A 19,781-nucleotide genomic window follows, 5' to 3' on the forward strand; every position below is an offset into this window, starting at 1 on the left:
TCCACATTGAACATTTGGACCTGCCCAGCTTCCAAGTGCCCAGTTACCTTCTGACATACTATGTAATTTACCTATTTATCATGTTTTAAAGATATCGAATGCCCCTACTAGCGTGTAAAATCCAGGAGGCAGGGCTCTTTCTCTGTTTCGTACACACAGTGTCCCCAGTGCCTAGGACAGAGCCTGGTACTCCAGAAGGGCCTATTGAATGAACCACAGCTGGTGAAGAACAACTACATCCTGTAGTCCTTTGACAATTCCAAGGAAATATTTATTTCTTTTGTGCAGAAATGGTGTTTGGTTTAAGAAGGATGGACACGGAGAAGTTCTGGAAATAAGAGGAGAGCGAGAAGTCAGTTTACAAAGAGAATGTTTTATTAAGTGGTAGAAAATTATTGTTGAACTTACTATTATAGATAGAAATTCTGTTTTCAGAAGAGCAGTGCTTGACATGAATACTTAACCAGGGTGAGGAGAGGGTGACTGGCAAGCAGGCAGGCAAACTGAAGAGACAGGCTTTGAAGTCAGACCCACAGCCGCCTAAGCCCTTGCGCGTCACAATCACGTACAGTCCTGAAGATAAAAGTGATCGTGTCTGCAGCGCCTGGTGCTTTAATTGGCCTCGGGTTCTAGCAGTGTGGGGTCTGGAGCGAGCGTGCCCCGAGGACGGACAGTCGTGGGAGAGTTTGGGTGGTAAACGTGGGTGGAGGGCCAGGCCAGGACTTGTCAGGGGAGGTTCCTTAGGAGGTCAGGGCCGATTATTACCGCCACAGACCGGAAACCAGACCCCCGCTCTCCATGCTGCAGCATGGCCGCACACGTCACGTCCAGAAGCACCAGGGAGGAGACTGGAGTGGAAGGAGACTTGAGCAGCAGGCGGCCTGGGGAGGAGGCGGGGAGACGCTCAGATGTGCCTCAGGCCGTGCCCCTCTTCTGTTGTCACCTTTGCCCGAGGTGAAGAACGGCTGGTCTGGTCACCCAGAAGTGTGACTGTCTGCAAAATGCCCTTCACCTTGTGTTTCTTGGAAGGCTCGTGGCAGTGGATTTGTGCATGTAGTCATGGTTGAGACTGTCTACAATTTACTTAATAAATCAGAGCTCACAGGGCTCTCACGTGTGTCCGGGACAGACTGCTGCTCAGCAGGTCTCCGTGAAGCCGTCTGTGGGTAATACTGAGGGGTCTGTGTGCCCTGACTGGTTGCCCATGTAGACAGCTTTCCTTCGAGCTGTTGGGGTGGTAACAGCCTGAGGACAGGCAGCTGTCCTAGTGACTCTCTAACACCCGTCTGCCCCTCGGGCTTTAGGATCACTGACTCTGCGGTGGCCCCCAGACTTTTTTTGCCGTTGCTGTTCTTTGCGTGCTGCTCTCTGTGTATAGAAGGATGAACCAGCAGATGCCGAGGGGCAGGGGCGGGGAAGCTTGTGCCCCAAGACTGCCTCTGGCTACCAACTTTATTTCTTCTGCAGGAGCCTGCTGTGGTCTGAATGTGTGTGTCCCCCAGGCCACATTCCTGTGCTGAAATCCTAATCCCCGAAGATGATGGTATCAAAAGGTGGGGCGTTTGGGAGATGATTGGGTCTTGAGGGCAGAGCCCTCATGAACGGGGTTAGTGTCCTCATCAGGGAGGCCCCAGGAACCTCCTCACCTCTTCCTCCACGTGAGGACACACAAGAAGGCACCAAGAACCAGGAAGCTGGCTCTCAGCAGGCACCAAGTCTCCTGGACTTCCAGCCTCCAGAGCCATGAGGAACAGACTTCTGTTGTTTGCGAGCCCCCCGGGCTGTGGTGTTTTTGTTAGAGCTGCCACAGCTGACTCAGACCGTGCCCGTCAGAGTGGACTGTGAGGGCAAGTGGATGAGAGTGGTCTTGAGGGCATGGTGTAGTGTCCCAGGTGTTCCCAGGACAGGGTGGAGCGATGGGTGTTTAATGTGTGTTGGAATTTGCATGTGAACCGTGTCATTTTGTCCTCAAAGCAATCCTTGGTGGGGTGGTCTGTGTCATTATTTTATTTTTTCTGAGGGATTTTATGGAAGTTAAGCAGTTTTCCAAAGTCCCGCTGGACATGGTCGAGTGGAGTCCAGCCTGGGACCCCTGACTCTGGGGTGCAGGGTGCCCTCACCACCTTCATCCTGTGTCCTCCAACGGGCCCTTTGCTGCGTGACTCGCCAGCAGCCGTGTGCAGGGCACACACCAGCACCCATCCTGGAGCTATTGGATTTCGGACAGAAAAAGAAACCAGGAGGAATGTAGGCATTAGCTGGGATGAGGTGGAAGTTTTAAAAAGTCAGTAACTCAGAGGAAGCAGGTGAGTATCTGCAGAGCTTCTGGAAAACTGTCAGGCAGGCGGTGGAATTAGCAAGCTCTCGGGAAAGCGTGCACCAGCGGGACCTCCCAGCTGAGCCCACGAGGCCTTTCCGTAAAGAAAAGACATCTTTGAGGAGTAGAGCTGGGTCCCGTGAGGATACAGGGAGGCTCACGTCTCTCATGCTTGGTGTTTTATCTGGAATTCTTTGCTACTCCCCGAACACACATGCTGCTTTTCCCGTGGGAACTTTGTTTTCTGTCCATGGTGCTGCATTGCTGAAGGGAGCGCATCACACAATCTCCAAGAATCGTTTCCAAGGCTGCTGAGGACAGTGCTCGCCATGCGGTGCCTGAATCAGTGGGAAAACTTCGCACAGAGACCTTGGAAGCTCTCGAGAATGGAATGTAGCTCCATGGGCTGTGGCTCCACGTCGCATGAGGCCACGGAGAATTGAGGGGACATGTGTATTTGGGGTGGTCTTCAGTGGAGGGTGTCTTAGCATCTGTTTGCCTGGCTGTAGCGCAGCTGTAGACAGGTTATGGGGATGGTGATCCCAGGAGGCGGCAGCCAGGGCGTGGGGAGGTGAGACAGGGAGGGAGGAGAGCCGACGGTTTGTTAGTGGGCTCACTGCCGCAGTCAGCAGAGGTTCGACTCTTCCAGGATCTGGAAGCTTCAGAATGGCTCCCAGAATTGTCCACCCAAGTCAGGAGCCCAGAGCGGTTATGAGCTGGCTCCCTTCCCTTATTGGTTGAGGCTTGCCCCCCATCATATTGAGCCGTCTTCACTTCCGGGCTCAGCTGGGACCCCGAAGGGCACCCTGTGCAGCGGAGGTGGGATGCTGGAGGACAAGGTAAGTGTGAGCTGTCCTCTGGAGCTGCTGCCAGAGTCGGACTTGGGCCAGGGGGCACAGCCAGAGCCCCACTGGTGCTTCTGTGGGGGTATCAGAACCTGCACAAAGCACAAACTGGACTCTGGTGCCCATCCAGGAGGGAGGGAGGTGCAGAGTGTTCTGTCGCCCCCTGCCCTACTCCGATTTTTCTCCTATTGTCCCCTCTTGCTCATTCCTCTGCCCTCTTTCCCGCTGCCCCCTTCTTTCCATGGCCGTGCTCCACGTGAGGCTCCATCTCCCTGTGAGTCAGCCCGGAGTTCCGAGAGGCCAGGGTTGCCTAGTCTGACTTCCCAGGTGGTACAGTCTTCCCCACAGCATCACAAACAGGATCTGAAGGTTCCTTGAAAACTGTCCTTGGAAATGCATCACTGAAAACTACCCTTCCCTCCTTGGACACCTCTCACTGCTGGAAATTTCTTTCTCTGGCTGAAACCTGTTGTGACTTGTACCGTTGGTTCCAGCTGGGCTTCTCTGAGCACAGCAGAGCAGGTCTTGTCACCTAGGGCAGTCCCTTTCTCTGCTCCAGGCCTGCACTAGGCTTGTAAAATAACAGGAAGACGTGGACCCACCCTCCAGGAGATCACAGCACAGTGAGGTGTCTGAATAGAAAATTGCAAAGCAGTGTGGGGAGTCCAGCCATTGATGTGGTGATACACTGGTACGTGCATGTGCGTGCATAAATCTGTGTGTCCTTGTTTGTTATTTGGACAGGCCAGGGTCGTGGGGTGAGGATGTTGTGTGCAAGGTCCAGAGACAGTAAACATCCTGGGTATTTAGTCAGCTTGTCATGCAGTGTCATTCTAGCCCCAGGGGGTGAGCAGATGAGTACCGGTGGGCAGGTGCATGGGAGGCGTGGCCTTGATGGTTCAGTGGTCCTGGGAGGGAGGATTTACCGCAAATCCCAGAGTGCTTTATCTAGTACTTTCTCTTAATGGAGACGGGAGGGAAGCCATTGAAGGGTTCAGGGGGCAGGGACAGGGACATGTTGGAATTTTGAAACGATTCACTCTTAGGCCAGGGTGGAGATTGGTTTGGAGTGTGTGTTAGTCGAGATAACCTTCAGCAGAGGCACCAACTGCAGATGTGTTTGAGGATGAGGTGGCCGTTCTTTCGGGTCACGAGGTCTCTGAGGGCTAGTGGTTTCCGATGGGCTCAGTGGCACAGCTGCCATCAGGATCGTGGGGTCCGTCCTTCCCTTCAGGACCTTCACGGCATTGACTTGTCTTTTGCTTGATCTCTTGTGGTTTCTGGGTGTTTGTCTCAGTTCCGGATAGTGGACATGGTAATGTCTGGTTGGAGAAGAAGGACATTTCTTTCTTCTTAGGGAGGAACACTTCTCCCAGAAGCCCCGTGGCTGCCTTCAACCAGACCCCATTCACTGCACTGAGGTCCTGTGGGCCAGCTGCCGGGGTGGGGCGGCGCCGGGACTGGGGCAGCGTGCTCTGTCCCTGCAGCCGGAGGGGCGCCACTCTTGAAGAGGCAGGGGCACTGGGAGTGGGTCTGGCGGCGGAGACGTAAGATTCTTACGCACCCTCCTCTTCTCCACCTCAGGCCAACTCAGGTTCTTCCACACCTTTTTCTCCTCCCATCCACCATCCCCACAGCACGCTCTGCAGCGCCTGCCTAACATACGGTGTCTAAAGCAGAGTCAGGATCCAGTTTGTCCAGGGCACGGCTATGAGAGCCCTTCTGATGATGCGGGCTACCGCGGGGCGGATGCTCCTGGTGTTTTAGTTGATTCATGCTGTTAACCCTGGGGTCAGCTCATGGCAAGCTCAAATTCTCAGGGAGGTGGTTTTTGTTTTTTGGGTTTTTTTTTTTAATGTGAGCATATCTGTTCCTGCTGTGTCATCCACATAGTGAATTGTATCCCTGGGTGAGTTCTTTTATAAAGTGGAGCGTCATTTTAAAAGCAAAAAAAAAAAAAAAAAAAAAAAATCCCTTGGTCTGTTGTTTCTATGTCTTCATGGCACCCAGTATGTTCTACTGTAGTTGCCTGTGCACGCGTATCACCCAGTTATGCAGGCCCCGTAAGGGACCACTGTGACTGAGGGAATTCGTAGACTTTTTGAGGTGTTTTTAACATAGCCACTGCAGGGTGATATCAAACATTCCCATCAGGCATGGTGCAAATCCAGCCTCACAAAATGTGAGCCCTGGTGGCGACTTTGCTGGTCGCTTGCTTTGCCTGTTCTTTAGCTCTGCAGGGCTTGTCGTGTTCCTCAAAGGATGGACCTGTGTGATGGTCCTTGACTTTCCCCTTTGGCCTTGGGGACTAGTAATGCACAGTCCGTCCGATTCATGCTCTCATCTGCTAATTTTTCTATTCAATTCAATGTTAATGTGTTTCGTGCTCACACTAATTACGTGACTAAGGACCCTTTCCAGGCAATTAAATTCCCTAAGACTGTTTCCACCAGGTCTACACATGTTCCGGGCACACCTGCATTATGGGGACAAGCACCAAAAGACGTCATCTGTAGAACACAGAACATTAGTGTATGTTTTGATCAGTCCGCCCCATTAGCCACGTGTTTTCCTATCCTCATCTTGAGACAGCCTTCCTTCTACAAGCAGGCCTCCCCGAGAACTTGTGCTTCTTCATGTTACCTTGTCCCTCCACACGTTCGTTGGTACGTTGACGTGCGGGTCTGGCTGTAGGCAGACCTGAATCGTGATAAGCACAGGCTTACCGAGTTGCCCCAGGCCGTCTCCCTTTGGTTTCTCCGGTCTTCTCCAGCTTCTGCCTTATTGCTGCGTGGTTCCAACTTCACCTGCGTGACGTGTCCCCCACCTCTTGCCAGTGCTTTCCGAGCCCCCCCGTCCGTCCGCCCATGTGCCTGTCCCACAACCAGGGCCCCACCCTCCGCTCATCTCTGCTAACAGGCTGTGTGGAATGGTTCCTTCTGCTTGTCATGACGTTCCAGAGGTGATTCTTGGGCAGGTTATTGCACGTTTGTGGTTGTGATTCTAAGACAGAAGATGTCTTTCCCCTTCCTCCCCTGTGTTTCCTTCGGAATCTGGAACAGCCTGCCTTCAAGAGATGGCTTGTATTTTTATTCTTCACTTCGTATCGAAGTGTTTCTTAGCCCTCGGGCTACTGCCAAGTCTAGCTGTGCGGGGTTAGCTGTTGCTCCTTCTGAGGCTGACACATCCATTCTTTCGTGTGTTGAAATGTCTTTTGAACCCATTCAGCTCCTCGTCCCCAGTGGTGGCATGGGTTTGAAGCACGGATGCAGGGTAGCTCTTCCCCCACATAAAATGTTCCTTCCACGGCAGCAGGGGAGGGCTGTGGGTCAAGTGCAGCCTCAGACATGTTGTGCTTGGCCCTCCCATTGCTTTAAGTTTTTTTTTTTTATTACTGTCAACCTTGAAAAATCAGAAGATTTCATGTAAAACTGGATTTCCCATCTCCCTTTGAACAGTCAGGGAATCTGGTGACTTTGCCCTCAGCCCCGACAGGGCGGCCCTGGCTGGCACTGGGGCCTGTGCTCTGTCACTGGAGCCCCATCTGGCGGTTTCGCCCATCCACACTCCTAGCCTGGTCTCTGTGAGCGCTGCCGTCAGGGATGGAGGGCCCCAGACTCTCATGGACCTCAGGCCCTCTAGGACCTAGCTGTTACTCCCTCCACTGGTTTTATTTCTACCTCCCTGCGTCTCCTTGAAACTGTAGCTAAAACACTAGGCAGAGCCGATGGTTTTGGATTCTACCGTCGCTCCTCGTTTCAGTTGGCCACAGCTGGTTGTCCTTGCCCGCACCTTCTTGCACCCGTCTCTCCCACCAGACTGCAGGGCTTTTGAGGGCCCTATCGGCCTTTCTATCCACCATAGAAGGTAGCTAGTAGTTGTAGCTTGAATGATTCTTCCTTGCCTGTAAGTCTTGGAGATCATATCTTCTTTAGTAACTCTGAGGTCTGGTAGGCTTCGTGAGAACAAGGTGAAGAGTTATGCCTGCTGTATCAGCACGGGATCCCCAGTGCCTCGATGGTGGCCCGTGGCAGTGGTGTAGGGAGTATTTGCTGAATCAGATGAGAGCCCAGAGAACCAAAGACAATGCCTGAAGTGAGAGACAGGTCCACACAGCAGTGAGGACCAGCATGTGTATATCACACACATATATTTCTTTTACTATCCCATAAAAAGGTTATGTGCAGTCTCCAATTCTGTCACTGATACAAAAGGATATTTTATACATCTGGGTATTATTTGCTCTGTAGGTGATGAATCTGACCTTGAACTGGAAAGGAAGTACAAGGAAGACGATCGAGAAAAGACCCCGAGGAGGCCGCGGACACAGAGGACAGAGAAAGTCCAGAAGATCCCCTCAGGAAAGGAGGCCGGGCAGATTTCTGGAGTGAAGAAACCCATCATAAGTGTGGTTTTAACGGCCCACGAAGCTATTCCAGGTGACCACAGCAAGCAGGAAGGGGCAAAACGCATCTTTTGGCATGTCCGTACTGGACAGCCTGACAGCTTGGACCCTGTAGTCCTGGGAAGCTGGCTCCCTGATGGGGTCTCCCTCTGGTTACCCATTTCTGTGGCTCCACGGAAGTGCCGGTTCCTGCAGGACTGTCGTGGATAGCGTCTAGAGGAGAGGTTGGGGGGGGGTGCTGCTGTTGCTGCCAGAGGCCCGATCAGCACGTTTCTTCCTCTGCTCCCCTGGCCCAGCCCCTGTCTGGGGAGTGCCCTCCCCTTTCCGTCCTCAGTGATGGGGCCCCCATGGGAGACAGCCCCGCTCAGACGAGACGGATGCATCTGCTCCCCAGAACCCGCGCTTTCACGGTCCCTCTGCCCATTTTTAGTGGGCTCGTTGTGTATTTTATAATCCGATTTCGGTCTCCCTTTCCTTTCACATAAAATAGAGTGGAGATATTATACTACCTTTTTTAAAAAAGGTCTTTCAGGAAGGGATACTTTAGACAAAAAGCAGTTTATGATAGCAGGTTCCAAAGTATTATAATGTTTTTTTTCCTATTCACTTGGGGTGATAGTTGTCAAATAATATTTAAAAATCGAGTGTAGGATTTTAAGAGCAGCAGCTCTTTTCAGTGGTAAGAGTGGTCACTCCTTATTTAAAGTGGAAATGCTGGACAAGTGCCTCTTTATACCTCAGCGCGGAGTAGGATGGTTGGTAGGAAATAAGGCTTGTAAAAACAGGTGGCTAGAAGAACTTTCTGGAAAGTTGCTTCGTCTGCCCCAGCCTACTTCAGAGTGTATCGACCTGGGAAGCAAAACCTCGGAGAGGGAGCGGCTCCTCTTCTCCGCCGTCTCTAGAGGTTCCTATGGTAATTTCTTTAAAATTGATGGTAATCCTTTGAGATTTCTGTAAGTGGGGGTAAATGCGTAATTGGTTCCTCTGCTATTCTAGAGATGGGGTAGATTGGAGCCTTTTCTTTGATGCACATGTGTGCGCTCGTGTCCACTGCTGTACAGGGTCTTTGATCATTTTGCATCCTAGAAGTGCACAAGCTAAGGGACCTTTGAGGTTTTCCATTCCACACCCTTCATTTGCTAGGGTGGAAACAGGCGCCCACCGATGGTAAGGTCATGTCATATGTGGGCCTGGACACCTGGCAGCTTCGATTCCTGTTCACAGCTGATGCCCTTTTCCATTTACTCTGAGTGGGACGCAGGTGGTCCTGTAGAAAACCTGGGAGGTATAACATGTGTATGTATGTCCCTGTCTTTGTTTTTTTAAATAGATCAACTGAAAATTACCCCAGAAGGATGTTTTTTTATTTTTTTAAAGATTTATTTATTTATTTTAGAGAGAGAAAGTGGGAGGGGCCAAGAGAGGGGGAGAGCGAATCTCAAGCAGACCCCACAGAGCAGGGAGCCTGACGTGGGGCTCGATCTCACGACCCTGGGATCATGACCTGAGCCAAAAGCAAGGGTCAGACGCTCAACCAACTGTGCCAGTCAGGAGGCCCAGAAGGATGTTTTGCTAGATTACTAGAAAACTTGCCCTTTCCCCTCCGCAAACACACTAGCACAGCCACAGACACAGAAGTTAAATGTGTGAACTGCAGGAAAACCGATACCTTGCAAGCATGCCAAATAGTAAAGAAACACTTCCGGGGCTCTGCTCCTGCGTGGGGTGGGGTCAGAGCCCCTCGTGGTGCCTCTTTAACGTGCGGTGCCTTGTACCTTCATCTCAGGTGCTACCAAGATCGTTCCAGTGGAGGCCGGGCCCCCGGAGACCGGCACTGCCAACCCCGAGGCCACCACGGCTGACCTGGCGCCTCGGAGAGGGTACCAGGAGTATGCCATTCAGCAGACACCGTATGAGCAGCCCATGAAGTCCAGCAGGTGAGGTGTCTGTGCCGTGTGCCTTCAGCCAGAGCTGGACTCCAGTGATGGCTGTAGTGGGCCAGACGACGAGCACGTTAGCTTATCAGGACTCTGCAAACTGAGTTGTGGAGGACATTGGTTTCTTGATGTAACCTAGGAGTCAGACCCTCCATTACGGATCTTGTGTGTTGACCGAGCCTGCTTTGCTTCCATGATATGTGTGGCAGGTCCCCATGCTTTTGGAACTGAGCACCAGTTGGCTTAATGAAGGTGGAGCATTTTACTTAAGGCAAATGTATGTTCAACCTTGATAAAAAGAGGTATAAACAAGGCCCTAGTTAATTTGCTGATTTTTAAAGCTGCACATACTGTGATGAGAAAAAAAATCCCCTGCCCCCACACTTTTAAAAGTAACCAAGCATCTTCTAGAAACTTCCAGCACTGCAGATGATGTAGGGTTAAAGTAACCCATAGTTCTTCTAGAAGTAACTACTGTTGACAGTTTGGTCATATGCCACCATAATTTTCTCATGATATACTGAAATATAGCACTTTAATTTTGTTATTTTTTTCTAATACAAAATAGCAAATGTCCTGTTATCAATTTTCTTTAACTTGCCTCACCTTGAAAATCTTCGTCAGTCCATGTTTTGTAACAAGCGTTTGCTATCGGATGGGTGCCCTGTAGCTCCTGTAGCCAGTGTTTGCTGGATAGACAGTGCTGCCCTCGAGTTTCTGCTGCCTTCATCTTTCCGTGCTTCTTCACGACTTCCTGTGGCATAAACTGCTAGAGTTGAAATTGCTGTCTCAAAGAATATGAGGATTTAAAACTGTAATCAACATTGAAAACTCCCCTCCGAACACACTGGGTCAGTTGGCAACTGTAGCGAATGAGTAGGTACGTTTTCCAGACCCTCCCCGGGACCCCGTCTCAGCTGTGTTGGTACCAGCTCAGGTGGCTTTAGCAAACTGGTCGTCTGAGCTCTGCAGACATTTTCCCAGCTGAGAGGAAGGACGGTAAAAATGCCAGTCGCCAGTGGGTTTCACCTGTTTCTGGAAGAGGGGAAATGAGCTGTTCTTGAAGAGAGCATAGATTTAGTGCCAAGCAGACCTGGCTTGGCTCTCGACTCTTCTACTCTCAGCTCCACAGATTAAACGCCTGTTATGTACCAGGCGCTGGGGAGGAGAGGGAGCAGGAGAGACGTGGCTATCGTCTGGATGAGGCTTTTACTCTATAGTACCCGACATAAGCGGGTTTGCCTCTGAGCCTCCATTATCCCAGCCGTAAGATTGTCTCTAGTACGGTCTGACTTCTTTTAGTGGTGACAATAAATGACAAAATATATGCACATGATGTCACACGGGATGCTTCATTAATTTGTAGCCTCAGTCCTGTACGCTTGCAGCTATGAGCGACTGAATTTACTGATGAAGTTGTAAAAATACTCATTCCTTTGGCAAAACTGTCATGGAATTAAATTTGAAGATCTTTCTGGTCTCAAGTTGATTTGTAGACCTTAGCTAACCATCTGCACACTATTTCAAGGTCTGCTGGGGAGGGATTCACTAACTGGTCATCTGGTTAACAGGCAAATAGACACCCTATCTAAACAGCAGATTTAGACTATATTCCAATTGTCATGCATTCTATCAATATTTTATAGTACAAATTACAAAATAGTTAGGAAAGAGACTTTTTTTGCATTTTGTAGATACAAACTTTCAGTTACATCAACGTATCAGGTAGGTTCTCGCATTAATAGGAGACAGACTGATTCTATGGAAAATTTTGCAAGTCCAGAAAACTGTAAGAACAAGCATCGTTTGTAATCTCACTACCGTAAGAGAGTCACTGTTAATATTTTTAATGTATCTCCTTCCAACCTTTTTTCAGCCCATGTCTTTTATAAAATTGAGTTTATATTTTATAGTGCAATTTTGTATCTTGCTTTTAGTACCTAATCATGTTCTATTTACTTTCCTCCGATACTCAGATTATTCACAAATTCTTCTGTCGTGACATGTTAGATTGTGATGACAATGCTCTGTAATCTACTCAGTTCTGTTTTTTTTTTTTAAAGGTTTTATTTATCTGTTTGACAGAGAGAGAGAGAGAGACCACAAGCAGGGAGAGGGGCACAGGGAGAGGGAGAAGCCAGCTCCCAGCTGAGCAAGGAGCCTGATGTGGGGCTTGATCCCAGGACCCTGGGATCAGGACCTGAGCCGAAGGCAGATGCTTAACCAACCGAGCCACCTAGGCGTCCCTGTAATCTACTCAGTTCTTCACACTGTAGCCAATGAGATCTGGTAAAATGCCCATCTGATTGTACCCTTCAAGGCCTCACTGCTGTTGGGAGAACTTGGCCTGCAGAGGCTCCTGGGGCTGCCACTTTTCCAGCCTTGTCTCCTCATTGGCTATCCGTGGTCTCTGGGCTCCAGCAGGTACTCTAGCCCTCTGGGCCCCTTATACTTCCTTGATCTCTCCTTGCAGGTGCCTCTTCCTTATTCTGGATGCCTCCCCTGTCCCTGGCTTGCTTAACTCCTGTTCATCCTTAGCTGTCTGCTCAAATGTCCAGTGCTCAGGACAGCCTGCCCTGCCCCCTAGACTGATCAGTCTGCCTGATTTGGGCTCAGAGAGCATCATCCTGTCTTTTCCCAATCACCGCAGGGAGCTTGTGGTCCTTACCTGCTCATTTCTGTGGTTATTACTGTGACCCATCCCTTCCTCCAGAAAGTGGGCTCCAAGACAGCATGAGCTGTATTTCTTTTTATCTCTATTGTGTCCCCAGGGCCTGGTGTACTTTTTTGAATGAGTGAAAGAAGGAAAAAAATAAATGTGCAAACAAGCTGGAATCTTCCTTATGTTGGAACCTTATGTTGGAACCTTCCAGCAGTTTTCTGCTCTTAACAATGCTGTGGCAAGTTGTGCAGTGAGCACCTTTGTTCCAATTTTGTATGCTTTCTTTCAATATATTTCCAGACGTGGAATAACAACATCAAGGGGTCTGACCTTTAAAAGCTCTGCCTGATCACTTTCTAAATGCAGTGGTGAGAGTGACTGTCTCCCTGCATGGGAACATCTGGAGTGAAATAGTGTAACAGCAGTCGTGCAGACATTGTAGCTCTGTGCATCAGGTCACGGTCACAGCGAGCAAGGTTTGCACCCGACAGTCACATGCACGCTGCTGAGTCTTCATCGGATTCATTATCCTTGGCGGGAAACAGGGCACTGAGGGCTTTATCAGGTATTTGTGTAATGATACCAAGAAACATCAGAGCAAAAGATTCTCCTAAGACCGTTTAGATCTTGCATTAGAGGAGAAAATACCGTGATTTGTTTATTTAATTAACATTCTGAATCCAGGGTTTCTTTCTCCAGTGTTCTTTATACCAATAAAATCTATCACCTTCTGGGTTTCTTTGTCATTGGAGAAAGATCCAAATTAGTTTCCTGAAATTAGCCTTGGGTTTCACATGCAGGCGCCTAGCACTGACTTTCAGATTTGAATATTTTAATTACATTATGTGAATGGTACCCTCTGGTGTTTATGAACTACAATCGATTTAAATATTTTTAATTTAAAGACAAGGCAACCTGTGTTGATCAAATATAGTTGTAGGGATAGTTGCATAAATATAGACTTTGCAGTTACAGTGCATACATCTTAATGGTGTCTGATTAACAGCGCTAAGTGATGGTCAGTGTTTCTGAGGACCTCCGTGGACAACCTGGACATGCGTCCAGAGCGAGCAGTTATGGAGGAGAGGAAGCCTTACCTGCCTGTCTGGCTCATCTGCCAGTTCCTGTCCCTGCTGCCTGCTGCAGGGTGACCATCTGGTGACCGTCATTCACTGCTTCCAGAAGCAAGGCAGGGCTGTTGCAGCGGCACTGGAGGCCCCATGCAGGACTCCATGTGCAGTCACACTGGGGGGAGTGGTGGGCGTGGTGTTTGCAGGCGTTAGGGGGGGGTGAGGAGCAAGGTGCAGCCTCTAGGGGCTCAGTCCACTGGGGGTCCAGTCCTGGCTCCACCGCGTACTCATTGTGCAACCTCGGGCGGAGACTGTTTTGTCATCCTTACAATGGGTGTAACCATAGGGCTGGGAATAAGTACTTAGCATAGCGTTCCACGTTCCACGTACTCAGTAATTGTTAGCTGTTAGACCATCTCCTACATGTTGCCATATTGGGAGAGAAGAGGTCCATGAGGCAGATGGTACTTTTATTCTCCACCACATACACAAATGCTGACACAGTGCCTGAAACACATGGGCAGGTATTCATACATGACAATCATTGATAAGTGGTCTGTGAGGTTAGCAGATGACGGTTGAACAGTAGCCCTCTTTTCCCCATGTGAGCGCTGAACTAGCTGTAGGGAAGGAGGACGACAGAGACTGAAACGCCAGCATGGTTACTGATGGCGCTGCGGGGGACGTGGCATGGTGCACATGCACACGCGGCTTCCCGTTCCTGGGCACCTGCCTGCTGCCGGCCGGGCCACGCGTGCCCTCCTAGCCGAGCACTTGCCCCCACCTCTGCTCACCGGCAGACCCTTCGTCACCAGAAGCGCAGACACGGAGCTCGGCTCCCGACGGCCAGGTCCCCGGTTCACTTGCCCTGGGAGGACATGGGGATGCGGGTCTTCACTGAGTGGCAACAGAGGGCAGAGGGGTGCCCCCGACAGCTGGTTGAATGAGCAGGCGCGTGTGGATGGTTGCAGCTGTGGAGCAGACCTGGGCAGATGGCATCTGGTCTGACGGAGCCGTCGGAGCTCATTCCGTGACGACTGGTCACGTAGCTGGAACCGTCCAGGCCAGCTTTGGGGCACAGCCGTTGTTGTGTTCGTTGTGAATGCACATCCCTCTTCCCTGTCTCTCCTCTTGCCTCCCTCTTCTTGTTCTGCAAGCCTCTACTCAGATGTCTCCTCTTCAGCATTTCCCAGCCGCCTCAGTGCAGGTTAGGGGTCTCTTTCTCTGTGCCCTGCATGTGGTTCCTGTCCACACTGGCCATACTGGCCACACTGGCGTGCAGCCACGCGCTCACCTGTCTGCTCTCCCCCAGCCTGGGAGCCCCTGAGGGACAGAGACCCATCCTCGGCCCCGTGGTCCTGCTCAGGGCCATTTAGTTGACTGTGAGCCTTTGGTGTTTGGTTCCTAAGAAGGAATCCAAGGTCCTTAGGGAGGTGCAGTGTCTCCAACTGTAACCGTGCTGTCGTCTGTTTCTAGGCTAGGGCCCACCCAGCTCAAGATCTTCACTTGTGAGTACTGCAACAAGGTCTTCAAGTTCAAGCACTCGCTGCAGGCGCACCTGAGGATCCACACCAACGAGAAGCCCTACAAGTGCCCCCAGTGCAGCTACGCCAGCGCCATCAAGGCCAACCTGAACGTGCACCTGCGCAAGCACACCGGCGAGAAGTTCGCCTGCGACTGCTGCTCCTTCACCTGCCTGAGCAAGGGGCACCTCAAGGTGCACGTCGAGCGTGTGCACAAGAAGATCAAGCAGCACTGCCGCTTCTGCAAGAAGAAGTACTCGGACGTGAAGAACCTCATCAAGCACATCCGAGACGCGCACGACCCCCAGGACAAGAAGGTCAAGGAGGCCCTGGACGAGCTCTGCCTCATGACCAGGGAGGGCAAGCGGCAGCTGCTGTACGACTGCCACATCTGCGAGCGCAAGTTCAAGAACGAGCTGGACCGCGACCGCCACATGCTGGTGCACGGGGACAAGTGGCCCTTTGCCTGCGAGCTCTGCGGCCACGGGGCCACCAAGTACCAGGCGCTGGAGCTGCACGTCAGGAAGCACCCCTTCGTGTACGTCTGCGCCGTATGCCTCAAGAAGTTTGTCAGCTCCATCCGGCTGCGCTCCCACATCCGCGAGGTGCACGGGGCCGCGCAGGAGCCTGGGGTCTTCACCAGCTCCATCAACCAGAGCTTCTGCCTGCTGGAGCCCGGCGGGGACATCCAGCAAGAAGCCTTGGGGGGCCAGCTGCAGCTGGCAGAGGAAGAGTTTGTGTTCCAGGGGGTGAATGCGCCCAAGGAGGCAGCCTGCCCCAGAGATGCTCAGCCCGAGGGGGGACGGAAGGAGACGGAGGCCTCCGTGGACGAGCCTGCCCCGCCCGCGCACTTAGCCGCCCCCCAGGCCGAAAGCACTGTCCTGCCACCCTGTGAGCTAGAAGCTGCTGTGGACTCCTCGGACCTTCGCTCGCACTCGGTGGTTTCTGATGAGTTTCTGCTGAAGAACGATACCTCCTCTGCTGGGGCTCGCACAGCTCCTGAGGAGACCCTGGATGCCCCGCACAGAGCCTCCTCCCAGACTCAGGGCAAAGAAGTCACACCACTGCTGTCTGAGGCCAGACGCGCGGAAACAAGCCAGGACACGCAGGGTGCCGAGAGCCCCCCGGGGGCGGGGCAGGAAGTGGCTGCTCCCCCATCCGAAGGACCAGATCCTGGTAGGTGTCTCAGGTCGAACCCAGGTGAGGCCTCAGACCCTGCTCTGGTAACGGGCGGAGGGGACCTGGCCCTGCCCCAGCCTGACTCTTGCACACCTGCCTCTGAGCACCGGGCTGGCATCAGCGCATTCATGAAGATCCTGGACGGTTTACAGAAGAGACGGATGAACACTGGCTTGTGTGAGAGGATCCGGAAGGTGTACGGGGACCTGGAGTGTGAATACTGTGGTAAGGAGAGGCAGAGCTGGGCCAGTGGCCAGTGAGCTCCGTTCCCAGCAGCCCCGCCCATCCCCAGCTTACTTTGAGTCCCCTCGTGTTTGATTCGAGCTCATGTCTCTTTGCAAAGAACCGCTTCCAAATGAGCTACCCTTCAGCATCTGTAGATAGTAACAGGTGGCCACCTGTGTTACCGTTTAGCATGAAGAGTCTTCGTGGAGACAGCCAGGGGGACTGGACAGTTAGCCACGCCGGTGTGGTCCAGAGCATGCAGTGGTTTATGCCACGACCTCTGCCAGAATGGGAACGAGGGAGAATGGTCCTCCTGGCACACGGCAGGTGTAAATTGCAGCTTAAGTTGTGGCCATGTTGTCAGCGCAGCTGTCTATAGGGAGCCCCGAGTAGAGCCCTTCCGGCTCACGGTGCAGGCCTGGCCTCTGAGTCTCCCGGGGAGCTGGTGGTCCCGGATGTAGGAGGCCCTGCTCTGGCCCGGGTGTCATAGCGTATGGAGACTCTGACTTAGGCATGAGCACAGCCGTCTTCGGCGCTGTCCTTGGTCCTCAGTAAACACGCGTTCCCTCCTCGCCCAGCTCTGACGTCATGCAGACAGAGCAGCACCCTTAAGGTCTACAGCTTCCCGCCTTTGACAAGTAATTTGCAGACAGAAGTGAGGAAGGTGTGAAGGGTGACCTGGACAGGCCGGAGAGGGAGCTAAATGGAATAGTAAACAATCATAACAAGAAAATCAAATTCATTATAAAAGAAATTTCCTGGTTCTCACGTGATGATTTTTTTTAGGCAAACTTTTTTGGTACCAGGTGCACTTTGACATGCACGTGCGCACCCACACGCGGGAACACCTGTACCATTGCTCCCAGTGCCATTATTCCTCCATCACCAAAAACTGCCTTAAGCGCCATGTTATTCAGAAACACAGTAACATCTTGCTGAAGTGTCCCACCGACGGCTGTGACTACAACACCCCAGATAAATATAAGCTGCAGGCACATCTGAAAGTTCACACAGAGCTGGTAAGTAGCAAGCCTGCGCGGCCACGCCGTCCGCCCCGGGTGCTCTCCGCTTTCTACCCTTGGTGCCTGGGGCGCTGTCCTGCTTCCTGGGGGCCCAGCACGCGAGTGCCCGCAAGCAGGCGCTTCGCTTCTCAGAGTGCTTCACCCCGGGATTCTTTTGCAGGGAGAGTCTCAGATGTCGCAGAATGATTTGGTTGAACAAATTTCGTCTCTATACAGATTTTTCAGCATCAGAGAAAAACTACAGAAGATCTGCAGAGTAGAAATAAAGCAAGGATTTCTTAAATGACCTTATAAAGAGTTATTAATAACGGGTACTAGTAGTAAGAGCTGCCACTAAAGTTGGAGAGGCTGAGTTCGATAGTGCCTGGAAGGCAGTAGGCAGTATTGGGTTCACGGGGAAGAGCGCAGTAAACCGTGATGACCACTGTCGTCCTCTTGTGTTGTTGGTTGTCGACTATCTGCAAGAGATTGTCTGTGAAGCGTTTTTATTAAAAAAAAAAAAAGATAACATAATCCAAGAGGCTGTTAATATTCATAACGGTAAAACTTGTTTAATTCTCCGGTGGTGATTATGTAACTTAATGAATGTCTTTGCAAATTCTCACGTCACTCAAGGGGCGGACACCTGAGCATGATTTGAGCCTTCTGCAGGTATAAAGGAGGCCCCTCTGGCCCCAGGTGTGGTTCTGCTTTAATGACATTCCTTTTTATATGACAGATAGCACAGAAGGCGGGGAAGCTTGGTGTGCTTCCACTGTGCTCCAGCACAGAAATCATTCACTCTGTGGCACTTTGTCAGTGTGGTTGAAGTCGGGGTGTTGCGGGTGCAGTGGGGTGGGTCAGGGCACGTGCTTTGGGGTTAGATGCCTGCCGATACCGTCTCCAGCACTCATGAGCTGTGGATATTGGGGCAAGTCTCTTGTCCTTTCTGAGACGTGGCGGCCTTCTGTATGAAATATATATTAGAAAGTATATCTCCATCTTCACACACGCACACGCGTATTATCTATGCATTTATGTGCAGACACGTATTATACACACGTGTAGACACGTGTGCATACACATGTTTAATACATGCTTACAGACACAATGTATGTTTGTCTATGTATATAGCTCTCCCGGATTCCTGGGAGGATAAGATGGAATGTTCTGGCAAGAACCTGGCTCAGTGATTGTATTGTTGACCATGTGTCCGCTACTGCCTGTCACCTGGGGCCTCTTAGCTGTGTTTCTCTCTCTTTCTCAGTAGGGCACGAAGGCAGGCTCTTCCTATTTCCTTACAGAATTGCTGTTAGATTCTTAGTGCTTCTAGTGCTGTCTCAGGGCGGGGGAAACTGGGGTGGCAGAAGTCATTACGATGACCTTGCTAGAAACGCGTATGAAGTCAAGAGGGAGGGAGGCCAACATGGGGACAGGATGCCAGGGGCAGCCTTGGGGTGTAGCCGTTAAGACCAGGAACCAGGCTGTGGGTTTTAGTGCTGGCTAAACGTCCCCCATTGGCCGTGCATCTGACTTCAAGTTGAGTCCTGTAACTGCCCCATGCCTCAGTTTACCCATCCTCAGGAGGGTGAGGTGAGAGAATATACGTAAATGTCTTGGAACGATGCCTGATATGGAGTAAGCACCATATGCCACTGACTGTTAGAATTACTGTCATTTATTCTACTTACCATTTGGGGACTTGTTGCCCTGCATGGAGAGACACAAAGTGCCTTCCCCTCCCACACCACTTCGGAGAGGTCAGGGTAAAGGAGGGCGGGCTGCCTGGAGGAGGGGTTCTGAGCTTGATGAGTAGGATTTGGTCAAGGGAGAGGCAAGGGGGAAGCTCCCAGCAGAGAAGACAGCACACACCAAGGGGAAACCTTTTGTATTTACACTAGGTTATTGAAAACGTTTTCCGTGAAGCACATGGACTGTATTACCAATGTAAGATGGCATCATTTATGAAAATAGGTTCCAGTATTTCGAGTTTAGACGACATTTGTTTTTTGAGCCTGTAAATTATTCCTGGAATGAAGCCGAAGCTAGCAGGGAAATGTTGACCTGGTGGGGAGATCTTCTGTTAGCTAGCATCGCTTACTTTCCCCACCCCAAGCCCTAGGCAGCTGCGATTCTGCTTTCTAGTTCTGTGGATTGGCCTGGCTGGGGATTCTGTATAAGGGGAATCATGCAGTTTATAAATAATGGCAGAGTGAGTGTATACTCTTCTTTCTCAGGGTTGTGGTGAGGGTCCCATGAGATAACACGAATGAGCTTCACGATGTACAGGTGCTGAGTGGAGGGCTCCGGTAAGGGAAGGGTCTACCTGGCTTGGGAGAGCAGTGCTGGTGTGACCTCGCATAGCCTGGGGCTTGGTTCCTTTACGTGTGACCCAGAGAGATGGGCCAGGTGTGTTAAAAGTCTGGTTGGACTTTCTGCATTTGATCCAGCACTTGCCTGTTTTCAACTCCAATTCCCATGTAGTGCAAAACGAAGGAAATTTTAAATTGAACCCCTGCCCCACCCCAGATGGGCCTCCATCCAGGTCCATTCTAGTTGCAGTAGGACCCTGGGATAATTTGGCTGAGTTTCCTATTTCTGTGACTCTTAACCATGT

At 51.3% G+C, this 19,781-nt stretch overlaps 1 protein-coding gene across 5 annotated transcripts in view; it reads left to right on the forward strand.

The window, feature by feature from the left end:
* ZFAT (zinc finger and AT-hook domain containing) overlaps nucleotides 1-19,781 on the forward strand; it is a 277,561-nt gene that overhangs the window by 151,281 nt on the left and 106,499 nt on the right. For all 5 annotated transcript variants that reach the window (XM_045812193.2, XM_045812190.2, XM_087864596.1 and 2 more), the window contains 4 exons: nucleotides 7,413-7,601; nucleotides 9,354-9,504; nucleotides 14,713-16,163; nucleotides 16,950-17,182. In XM_045812193.2, coding sequence (XP_045668149.2) covers nucleotides 7,413-7,601; nucleotides 9,354-9,504; nucleotides 14,713-16,163; nucleotides 16,950-17,182 — 2,024 coding nt within the window. The remainder of the gene's footprint in view (nucleotides 1-7,412; nucleotides 7,602-9,353; nucleotides 9,505-14,712; nucleotides 16,164-16,949; nucleotides 17,183-19,781) is intronic.

The sequence above is a fragment of the Ursus americanus genome, chromosome 9 (genome assembly GCF_024610735.1).
Source record: "Ursus americanus isolate L20-20 chromosome 9, mUrsAme1.1.p, whole genome shotgun sequence".
Taxonomy (NCBI): Eukaryota; Metazoa; Chordata; class Mammalia; order Carnivora; family Ursidae; genus Ursus; species Ursus americanus.